Here is a 12,834-nt window from a genome sequence, read left to right as displayed (position 1 = left end):
TTTTAGGTGTTATAGACAAAATTTTAAAAGAGATTGAAAAAAATGTGTTTGAAAACAAGGAGTGTGGGTTACAGTTTGTCAACCGATGTCTGTCTACGATAAACTTCAGCAGAATATCCTACCAAGAGCAGCATTGTTTGGAAGGCAATGCTTGCAATAAGTTGCTTAAAAACATAGAAAGCTTTGAGCTGTTTAATCAGGAGTTCAGTCGTGGAGATCCTGTATCCAAATACATTAAGGTACTTAGAGATTTTTAAAAAGTAGTCCATGACTGTTTTGGAAAATCATTAAGCTCTACTTATGTCAAAGATATAGAGCAGCTCTCTACGAGCTATAAAAATGTAGGGGCTACAATTCTTTTAATGGTACACATAGTTGAGCAACATATTATCGAATTCATCGACGTGAAAGGTGGAGTCTTCGGTATGATAAATAAATTTTAAGTTTGACAAAAGATGAAAATAATATTATTTAATTATAACAGAGTTGTTAGTTCTTGGCCTTGTCCTCGGCCGAGCCTTATAGACCAAAATTTAAGGCATTGGCCTTAAAACTGTTGGCCTTGGCTTTGATTGTTTTGGCCTTGGCCTTCAAAAAAAACTACATAAAATTAAAGAATAAAAAGTTTTCATTTTTAATTTTTATGTATTTTTTATTCGGCTTTCATATATACCTACAAGTATATTTTCTTATTGACTTCGTTGAATTCTGCGCATAACCTTGGTCTATTTTTACAACATGTGGTTTTATTGTCGCAGCACTTGCTACTAACAGTTTTGTTAATAATTGGTCATAACATAAGGCAAAAACTTAAGTCTTAGGTCTTGAAAATGATTGCGTTGGCCTTAACCTTGAATTCTTGACCTTGTCCTTGGCTTTGTAACTTATGGCCTTGGTCTTGGCCTTGGCCTTGCAACATGTGGCCTTGGCCTTGCAACTTTTGACCTTGTTAACAACTTTGAATTATAATAATAGTAATTAAATACTTATTATTACAATAAATCAACAGTTTATTATGACGATTATTCATTAAATAAACTAAAACTTATCTTGTGCATTTTATATTCTGTAGGCTTAGGTTACTGGACCAAACAAGTTCTCAAATCCATTCACCAGGATTTCAATCAGTTTTGGTGAATGAGAAAAGTTGGAGAACACAGCCCAAACTTTAACTGCTAAAAAACTATAAGCACTTTTAAAGTAGCTTTCAATGTGCAGGTAGCTCGTAAAAAATATAATATTAACCTCTTATAAACAATTGTTTAACATAATTTCTTGATATATGATATAATGATATATGACATGCAAAATATAAATAATAATTTAACAACGTAGACCAGACACTTTTTTTACGGCGATAAAATAATTGTAGCTTAACTTATTGGACCCTTTATACCCCACCCCTAGTGTATGGCTCCTTAAAAGAATTTTTCAAATCTTTTTTTTTTGTTATATTAAACTAGATCAAAATTCATCGACAGATTTTAAATTTCATCAAAAAAACTTTATAGTTTTAAAGTTACGACCATTCAAAGTTATTTCAGGGGGTAAATTTGTGGAATTTTAAACTTTTTATGGTCATAATTCTTAAACGAAAAGAGATTATTTGATGAAACTTGAAATCTATCGATAAATTTTAGTCTAATTTATGATAGAACTTAAAAAAAATAATCTTTGGAGACGTAGTTCTCGGAAGGGGACAATTAGGGGTCGGGACGGGGTTGGGTTAGCTCCAATTACTTAAACTATTTGCAAGTCATCCTCATTTGATACCAGTTCAAAAATATGTTAAATATGAATTGTAGAAATATAATATTTCACTTGAAATACTCACAAGCAACTTATTTTCATAATAATAACTGTATGAAATTGACAAATTCGCAACTTCCGTGAGTGATTATTCATGATCTGAATTTAAACGATTGCTGTTACTCCATGATAGTGCAATCCCGTAACTTTCTGGAAATCGTTACTAATATCTAAAATATTATTTTTTTAAATACTGCTGAAACATATATTTTCTGAGAAATTAAAGTTTATTTATCTAGTAACTAAAAATTGCAATTTTTTATTCCTTACGTGATTCCTGTTAAAAATTAACTTATTCTTTGATAATATTACTAATATATACCACTTTTTGTTTATAAAATATTTACATAGATTAGAACTAAATGAGAGTAAATTGGATATTGCCAGTTTATTTTTTATGAAAATAATTGACGAAACAATTACGAGTTTCCGTGCGTGATTTTTTAGAAATGCCCAGAAATTAAAAGAAAGACGTATTTAAGATGAAAATGTTAGTGTAAGGTACGAAAAATTATTAAATTAAATAATATCCAAAATATTTTGAAAAAGAAAACACGTTTATTCTGAACAAAAATAACGACCCGCCTGAAAATTTTTTTGAAAACAACTCATTTAACTCTATTATCTAACTATAGTATCAAAGAATTATCTTGCTTTTTAAAATACCTTATCAGGGCTGACTTTAAATATACGCAGCATAAACAAAAACTTTAAAAAACCTAAATTTTTAAAGAAATGCTAAAAGACAAAAGTAAGGAAATATGTCTTTTAGAAACATGATGCAACGAAAATACCATCATAATGATATACACTTTTAAAAAGTAGAATGCCTCAGCATACTAAACGCAAACAGTAAACTTTTCACGGGTAATAATTAATAAACCAAAGTAAAACAAAAGCTTTCATAACTGCTATACAAAGACCACAAGCATTATAAAATCTTTTAAAAAACATTTAGCTCAGTACCTAGAATTACCTAAAATTAGCACTTATATATAATGTAAGATCTTTTTCCTACAGAACGGCGTAGTACCCTTGATAAATAAACCAAATCGAGTAACTCGACAAACCTCTAACCAAATAGAGAATATTTTTACCATTATTTAAATAAAATATGACATTCTAAACGGAATGATAAATTTTATAAGCGATCACTCGAGAATTTTTTTTTTCAACATCTTCACTTCCAACAAGACTGAAAGCAACCGCTATAAGAATCGGAAGTAACAGGAAGAGGAAAGATGAAGTTTATAGAGCAAGATAACGATTAACAGCCAACTTAAAAGACTGCAAGTTAAATCAGGAAAACAAGAAGAAGGGAGTGAATTCCAAAGTACTGATGCTCGATGAAAAAAACTAATAAGAAGTTTTGGAGCTCTTAGAAACAGTCACAGTAAATGGATGAGACTTAATCGAATGACGAGTAACACAATAATTAGAGAATCCAAGCAATCAGAGAGTTTTGTCTTCTTATCAAGACAAGAATAAATAGTAGTATAGTCAGCGAACAATGCTACCTAAGATGTTAGAGTTTCTGAAAGGTTGTTAATTTAAATTAAAAAGAGTATAGGGCTAAAGATAGAACCTTGAGGAACCAATGAATATACAGGATATGAAGAAGAGTGCTGTCTATATAAGACAACTTTTATACTATGATTGGTAAGGAAGAGTATAACAATCTTAAAGATTTTGTCTGATGCAGCGTAAGAAGAATGCTTATGGAAAAAACCAGCATGCCAAACTTTATCAAAAGCTTTAGAAATGTCGAGAGCAATATCCTTAACCTTTCTACATTTATCTAATGCACTATTGGTTATTACCAATATTAATAATAAAAGCCTTTTGGTTATTACCGTTAACAAATCAGCAGTAGAACGAGAAGACCAAAATCCATATTGATGATCAAAAGTAAGTTATCAGATTTAAGATGAGAGATAGTAAGTGTTTGTTAATTAAAGACTCAAAAGCCTTGCTTATGATAGTAAGAAGTCTAATAATAGTTGTAATAATAGTAGTTGGTAATAATAGTAGTTGGAAGAGTTAGATTGCCCTCCAGAACTTTTGAAAATAGAGATAACAGATGCTGCTTTCTTGCAGGCTCTAAAACAAGACTTTGATAGCACCTGTTAAATAGTTTTCAAAGTTTGAAGCTGCTGTTATACAAAAGTCAAGCAAAGGATCAACCAGTTTGTTAGCCATATTAGGTAAAACGCGATAAATGAAATCAAGAGATAATACTTAGGAGAAGTTCTTAGCAAACAATTCAGCTTTGTTTTTAGGTAAGGTGACAAAATCTGAACAAAAGAGGTGAAATAACAGATTTACCGTTATTATAGACACTGTTAAAGATTCTCCAGAAGTCACGAGAGCCTAATTTTTGAAATGATATACGAGATTTCGTGACCTGTTTTTTGCGTTAGACAAAACCTTTTTACAGTGGTTTCTAGCAATAGTAAACAGACGCTTGTTTTCTGGAAAAATGTTTCGCTGGTAGATATGAAAGTAATGGTTACGATTGGAAATTACAGCAGCACAATGAGAGGAAAATCATGGAGAAGAGTGAGAATTGACTTGGAATTGTTGAGAAGGAGTAAAAGATTCCATGCCAGTCTGAATCCAACGAGTTATGTAAGAAGCGTATTTGTCAGCCAGAAGACGAAAAATATTTACCCAAGAGCCATTACGAAGAAAATCACGGAAAGAGTCCCAATCAGCTTTAAAGTTTAAAGAGTCCCAATCGATTTTATGGTTTTAAGAGTCCCAATCAGCTTTAAGTTGTAAAAGTCACAATTATAGGGGAATTCTGATGATGAAGAAAGTTTAAGAGATTGATTAAACCGTGATCAGAAACACCTAAGGGTAAATGCGTAGAAACTGAATACTACGAAGACCAGAAACAAGACATAAATAAATAATTCGGTAAATGATTCGGATTGTCTGGAATGCAAATTGAAAAACTGACTATTTGTGTTAATGATTGAGAAAAGGAAAAGCTGTGGGCTTTAACGCATGCAAAGTCACTAACACTAGAGCTAAGCTATTCAGTGTGATATTCAGTCAGTGAGATAAGCATTAAAGTAACCAACGACAACAATATTGACTGAAAGATAAAAAGAAATGCCTTGGTCAATTTAATCAGAAATAACATCGAAAAGAGTGCAGTCTTGAGATGAAGTAGAGCAATATAGAACAAAGAGGAAGACGGTAGAGTGAAGTAGTGCTAAACGAAAGCACATAAAAGAATAGTCTATTGATTCAAACCTCGTTTCCCGACAAATAGGTGAATTCTTACGAATATAAATGCCCAGGCCAAGCTGTGATTATTAGAGTCTTTACGAATTAAAGAAAGATAACCATCAACACTAAGATCACAAGATGACACAGCTGAACTCAAATTACTCTCACAAAGAGCAAGTAGGTCTGGTGAACTTTGCAAGAGATAAAACTCAACAGAAAAAAAGTTACTTTAAAGACCACAATTATTAGTAAATGATAGGTTTAAAGAACTTGATGATGACGATGGTTTTTTGTGTTTTATAGCTTTTGGTACTTTAGCCACTTTTGAATTTGTTAAAGAACTTAACTCAAAGTACAGATAGTACTCAGTATACTATTTAATAGTCCAAGCAATTGCCACATTTCTATTAATAAACCCTAAGCCGTAACAAAGGGGTCCGAATGAGGCTTCGACAATGCACATCAAAAACAGGGACAACATCCATGCGCAACATGGCACTGTTAGTACTCTGATATTTTACAACTATTGATGGAATCAGCCTCTCTGAGAGCTATCACAGAGTTCAGGAAATCTGACTACCAGCCGACCTCAAAACCATAAAACTGAGTTTTATAGCTACACGTTCATTAGGAGAAACAGAATGAACTTTTCTGTTTCAGCAACGAAAATAAAAAAAAATTAAAAATTGTAACAAAAAGACAAAATATTCAAGAAAATTTATCAAAGTTCCGAAACGACTTATCAATCAAATATTGGGATCAGATTGTTAATTGTAAAATACTTATAGAGCTTACGTTTTTTTTAAACACTCTTTCACAAGTTTGCACTAAAGAGCGTTTTCTAAGTTTGAAAAGAAAATTAAACTCTAAAACTCACGATCCTAGAAAAGACAAAAGAGCTTAATAAATCTTCTATAAAAAACAAAAACTTTATGAAAAAAGTATGCAAAAACGAAAAAATATATAAACATTACAAAAATTTATTTGAAAAATTAAAAAAGTAATAAAAAAAAAAAAAAATTTTTACTGCAGTGTGTGTGTGTGTGTGTGTGTGTGTGTGTGTGTGTGTGTGTGTGTGTGTGTGTGTGTGTGTGTGTGTGTGTGTGTGTGTGTGTGTGTGTGTGTGTGGTGTGTGTGTGTGTGTGTAATAATAGTAAAATAGAATAAAAGAAAGAGTTAAAAAATTAATAATAAGTAATTTTTTTTTTTTGCAGACAGTAAATAGATTGTTGAGACAACTCTCGTTTTAATTATTTTTTTATTCTTTTATTTTTATTTGCTGAATTTTTAGTTATGTTAACGAAGCTGGATGAGTAGACCTTGTCTTCTCCGGTAGAAAGTTTTATGCGTTATATTTTTATGTTGTAAAAACATTGTAAAACTTATTTTATATGAAATAAAAGAGTAAATAAATAAAAATAGAGACTCTTTATAAAGAGCAATCGATAATCGGTATCGAATTTTGGTTGTTGTCTTGTATCGGTATTACACCTTACAGTATCAATATTGAGATCATTCGATGCTGTAATAAAGGTAAAGGTTTTATATATATTTTTTGCGATACCAACAGTATTGCTTGGTATCGCAATTCTGTTCTTCTTAATAACTGATACTTTGTCTTTATACAACTTTTTTCAAATACCAGTGATTTGAAATTGTAAATTTGTATAATAAATTAGAGTTATGCTACTGACTGAATATAGAATAGTTAAAATATCAAGGATCGTATTTTTATTACCGTATGGCATTATTTAATATTTCATAGGGTATTACAATCTTAGTTTAATTTTCGTTTAAATTATCTTTGTCATTTAATTTCTCATCTGGTATCGCTGTTTTATTTAATTCTCGTGTCGTATCGTTGTTTTTGTCTGGTATAGTCTTCAATTCAGTGTTCAAATAAAATTTATAAAAAAAGTCTTACTTGTATTTTTTCATAACAAGTTCACTAATTCATATTTTTTATTTCACAATCTGTGACCATTCGACTTTTATTATTTTCGATTTGTGTGGTATCGAATCGATACTTAAGGTACCAATACCGAGCAATACGAAACATCCTTCTTAATATCGATTCACGATACCAATTTTCTGGTGTTTAATTATAAATCATTCAAAAAAACAACAAAAATAACAATTTAATTGGCTTTATTATATGCATTAAAAGTAATCCTAATTATATTGGCGCATCTAAGCATTTTAGTGAAACTTTTTTATTTTTTATAAATAACAATACTTTAAAGCATACGATTTGACTCACTAGTAATATTGTCTTTATGTTATGTAGTAACTATTTTCTTTGCTACTTGAAAAACATCAAGTAGAAGCACGGTATTCTTTGCATTTAAAAAAATAACAGAATATATTTTTAATAAGCGTGTATATTTTAGTTCAATATAGAACTATATTTATAATGAAAAAGGTACCGAAACTGAACAATATTATGAAATATATTTTGGCAAAAAAAAGTCAAAGAAACATATTTAACACGAACGTATATCAAAAACAATTTAAAAAATAAAATAAGAAGAAATTTCTATTTTGAATATGCCAAAAATTCAATTGATAAATTAAATAATTTATCAATTGTGAAACTTATTATCAAATTCTATTTTATTTGGCTAAATATAAGCCAATTTTATTACTTATATTTTTACTTACACCTAACGCCAAACAGCTACACTGCACTTATTAATGGTAACGTATACGTAACAAACGTATACATCAGTTATAGTACACCAATTAATGGGTAGTGTGAACATTGATAGCTCTATTTTGGAATTTATTTTTCTTCAGCTAATTTTCCTCCAAAACGTAAGTAGTGCGTAAAATTTCGTTAAAAAATTACCAAAAAAAAAAAATTATTAAAAATTTACAAAAAAATATAAGTTCATTAAAAGCTTAATTATTGATTATTTAATTTTATAACTAAAACACAGAAGTTTATTATAGTCTTTATTTATAGAATGCTGTGAATGCATGAAACCACATCAATTTACATATTCTTTATATACAGAAATTTTTTTCGAAAAATACATGTACTAAAAATAATATTTACAAATATTAGAAAAAAAAAGATAAACAAGAATTGTGTAAGGCATACAAAAACGCACCAATTAGATTTAGAATTAAAAAAAAAAAACACACCAATAACAAAAAATACCAAACAATATATGTTGACATGAAAAACCACATTCATTTCAGAACTTATAAAACATCTATACAAAGCGCGCGGTACCAAAAATAATACATTAAATTTTAGCAATAAATAATTTTAAAAAATATACTTTTCATATCACCTCAAATAAATAGCAAGCAGACTAACCACAGATAAAATAACTAAATGTGTCCTATTAAAATGTTTACACGAAGAACTTTTTAGTGATGAATAGTGTTCACTGGATAAACCATTATCAAAACTATTTTCTATACTAAGTTGATCTCTCAATAATATACTATTTTCTCTACGCAGCCGTATGTTTGAATCTAGGCTACGAGCATCTTGTAATGAAATGGAGGCAGCTTTAGCAAAATTCATGTCTCCTGTTGAAAGAATGTCAAATACACAAGAGTCATAATAAAAGTCAGTTAGATTTGCTAAATTGCATATATTTATCGCTTTATCTTTTAAAGTTGAAGATACAACTGTATTGTCTTTAATGGCAAAAAAAGTGTTATAATCAACCATCTCACTAGCAGGACATCCAACTGCGCAAAGTCCAGTAGATTGATTAACAAACTCATTAGGTGTTTTAATATTAAAAGTTAAATAATTTCCAATTCGCTTTATAAACAAGGTAGTATTTATATGACATAAAATAATTCTTATTTCATTATCGCCAGGTTTAATAAGAGCTGTGCGACAGGCATCAGGACCCGTAAAGTAAGTACCATCTTTGAAAATGCTTGGTAAAAACTGAGAAGTTGCTTCATATATCTTTTGATCAACACATTTGTCTGAAGGTTCTTTAATGATGATAGAAATCTAGAATGAAGTTAAATTTGAAAAATAAATTTAAAACAAAAAAAGTAAGGTTATAAATCTAAATTTTTCATTTTTAACAACATTAAATTCTCATCTAAGTTAAAAATGAAATGTTTTGAATGTTTGATACCTGTACAAAAGGATACAACTAACTGCCATGGGGGACTGAGAGAAATTTAGTGCTGGTCAAGAATCATAAACCAACTTTATACTGAAGCACCTTACTTATGATTTATGACCTCAGACATTCACGAGGTCAGATTAATAAAAAATGCTTTAATTTAAAACTAAAACTGAATAAATTACACACGAAAACTAATAGCTGCATGGAGATTTTTTTGATGTAAAGGTGTGGCTAATATCTATTGCGAATAACATTCAACAGCATAGGTGTTTTTACAACAGGTATTTATTTGAAACTCTTCCTTTTTTTTTGAAAATAAAAAACCTATAGTTTTTCTGGCTCTTTGATGGCCATTGTACTAGTTTGTATGTAGAAAAGCACAGTGTAAACCTTAATTTTAATGTTTTGCACAAAGATTTTCTACATAAAAACTGGGATGATGATAATGTTCCCTGAAACCCTTAACATGGATTTACCTTTACAAGGTTCAAAAATATCAAAGCAATGTAATAGTAAAATCTATTTTATAGGTTGAACAAAACATCGAATATTAGTTTACAATACAGTTTTAACTTCAAATTTGAGAGCATTATTGTCAAACCTGTTTATGATTCTTAACCAACATAAAATAAAGAAGTCTTGTACTCTAAGTTCACTTAAGTACCTGCTAGTAATTAATAAAACCATTAAGAAACTAAAATTAAATTAGCTGTACAGATGCAAAAAAAAAAAAAAAAAATTACAAATAAAGTTTCACAAGTAATTAAAAGTCTAAAACCTACTTTTGTTGTAGCAGTGGCACTAAGACTTTTTGTTTCTTGAACCATTTCATTTGTTACTTGAACTGCTAGGAAGTCGTTGTCTAGTAATGACCAAGTTCCTTCTACAACGCAAGTTTGACGTTGGTCTGAAAATGTTTTAATATGAGGATCTCCAAACATACCACAATGCTTAAACTCACTTAAATCTGATTTGGTCAGCATATATTTACATCTTTCATCAGGAATATTTTTTTGTTTTTTAAAAATATTTTTTATATCATTTACACTAATTTTAAAATCAGAGCATTTATGCCAATTCTGTTTTATTGAAACACCTGTATTTAACACTAACACACCAATATTTCTTTGACAAGAATGTTGCTCCTTTTGAATACAACGTTTAACCTGTAGCAACCTAATGCAAAATATTTTTGTGTCTTTTGATGATATAAATTCAGTTTCTGATAGTCTAAACATATTTACACATCTTGAGCAATCAGGCTCATTATTAGGCATGCTATTTGAATGTTCATCCTCTAACTGCAATGGTTCATGCAATGGAAAATCGTCGAAATTTCGAAAACTATTAACCAAAACTAATTGAATTACTAACAGTAGCAACATTGGTATAGAATTCGAATCTTGCATACTTTCTACAACCTTTTTAATTGAAAACCCATATATTTTATTTAAACTTTGATTAAATATTGTTCTCTAAAACAAAGAACTTTTAAATAATAAAAACAATGATAATATTATTAGCGAAAATAATATAAATAATAATAATAATTTTATTATTAGATATTTAATAAGTAAATATTCAATTATTGCTTATAAACCTCAACGTATATTTAATACAGCGCGTTGTGAACATAACGAACATAATACCGATGGTAAACAAACACACAAAAAAAAACATATCACTTCTTGTAATTGTTTTGAATGTTGAATTGTTAAAGATTTTCTCTTTTCATAGCTCATTCATTAACTATTAAAATGTTATGCATACATTTCATTGAGATGAAACATAAAAAACGAACTCATTTATATTAAAACAGCTATTAAAGTGCGCTCTTTAGCTATATTTTGCGATAATAACTCGTAGCGGAAACAGCGGAGAACATAGGGGAAGTGAGCGAATATTATTATAACTAATTATTTCTACATTATTCATCCTATAATCCGAATTTTGCACAATTATAGTTTTTTCTTTCATAATTAATTTTTAACTGCTCGCTCAGGCTTACTTTTAGTTTAAGATGATACCAATATTTTTTTTCTTGCTAAAATGATACTTAAACAGCAGTTTGTTGAAAAATTCGAAAGACTCAATATTTAATCATTCGTTTATTATACAATATGTACCCAACAATATGCACCCAACAATAATTGTATGATGTAAATAAACTAAACAAATGTTAGAATAAAAATAGATAAAATCTCTCGGCCTCCTGTTTAAATCATAAAGATAAGGTACACGTTTGTTTGAACGATTATAAAATTTTTGATTATATTCAAGATAAAACATTGTAATTCTTTAAAAGTTGCTTTAAGAGCTTAAAACAAAAATAACACTTCTCCTGCTTCATAAAACTTAAGATAAAAAGCTATACATTTTTAAATAAAAGGCGGAACAATTTTTGTTGAGGAAAAGGTGCTTTAATAAATTTAAAAAATAATAATAATAATAAACGTATTCATCGACGTTATGCAAAAAGAATTCTCTAAAGGATTTGCGTTTAAAATTTTTAATAAACTTTTCGAGGTTGTTGAACAAAATGTTGCTACATGAAAATTTCAAAAAACTTTGCCAAATGTTTAAACCCGTATAACGATATACATTCATCTTAAGCCAATAATATTGTATTTATTTTTAGATAAGTAAAAGCCTATTTGCTGGAATTTATTCTATAATTAAGCTCAACATTTTTTGACTACAGTATCACATAAAAAATGTTCATGAAAAAAGTAAATAAACATCACCTTACATTTAATAATTTAGAAAAGCGATATGATTAATATAAATATTCAATTAAATTGTAACCATTAACAAAAATTAATCGCGTATAGGCTTTGCTCTCATATATAAAAAAAAAATCCATCGACTGTTGTGACGTCAAACCCAAACCTACAAAATCTTATCTGCAAATAACTTAACGATTCCCGTATTTATTTCAATTTGCATAAAGCCCAAGAATAAAAAGTTTCATAAAATGTTTTTCTGATTAATCAGAGACAGGTGCAAATTTTAGCTTTGTTATGTTGTTCATAAACGCGAAAAAAAAAAAAAAAAACTATAAAATCTAATTCCTGAAAAGAATAATTATCGCAAGTTTTTGCAAGTAAAACCGACACAGTATTTGTCGCCGAACTGTCACTTGCGTGATAATTTGCAAGCTAAAGTTTTTAACTGATCGTTTGAATATAGCACGTTTTCCGTTACTTTAAACAGTCTTCTAATACGCAGGCGCCGTTGCAAAGAAAAAAACTTTAAACGGAAGAGTACCTGTACATTTTCCTAAATAAATTCTGAAACTTGATTCCATCATTTTTAGCAATGAAATTGTTAGTAATTTTTCCGTTAATAAAAAAAACAAACCGGATATGCAAATATTCCGTGCTGGGATTTCATTGAACCACTGACATTTTTTTAAGGATCGTTTTACTTAAAAAAAAATTCTTTACATAACAATAAACGAAATATTTTACTTAACAAAAAAATGTTTGAGTATAAAAATAATTTTATTTAGCTAGTAATAATAAAAAAAAATTTAATGTAAAAACTCCAAAACATTTTAATATTGCTTCTTAATTTGGAAATACGTCATACTTCATATTTAAAATATAATAGTAGCGATTACTTTGCTGATTAAGGCTTTATAATCGTGTTTAAAATAAACTGTCAATATTCAAATCGT

General features: G+C 28.9%; 1 protein-coding gene across 1 annotated transcript; it reads right to left on the bottom strand.

Annotated features, from left to right (window-relative positions):
- Positions 1-7,988: 7,988 nt before the first annotated feature.
- Positions 7,989-10,662, bottom strand: LOC100206467 (repulsive guidance molecule A). Its single transcript, XM_065816668.1, has 2 exons — positions 9,938-10,662; positions 7,989-9,031 (listed from the first exon to the last, which is right to left on the bottom strand). The coding sequence occupies exons 1-2, from the start codon at positions 10,562-10,564 to the stop codon at positions 8,342-8,344; spliced, it is 1,317 nt and encodes a 438-aa protein (XP_065672740.1). The 5' UTR covers positions 10,565-10,662; the 3' UTR covers positions 7,989-8,341.
- Between the last annotated feature and the right edge of the window lie 2,172 nt (positions 10,663-12,834).

The sequence above is a fragment of the Hydra vulgaris genome, chromosome 13 (assembly GCF_038396675.1).
Source record: "Hydra vulgaris chromosome 13, alternate assembly HydraT2T_AEP".
Lineage (NCBI taxonomy): Eukaryota > Metazoa > Cnidaria > Hydrozoa > Anthoathecata > Hydridae > Hydra > Hydra vulgaris.
This window is presented reverse-complemented; position numbering and strand designations above follow the sequence as displayed.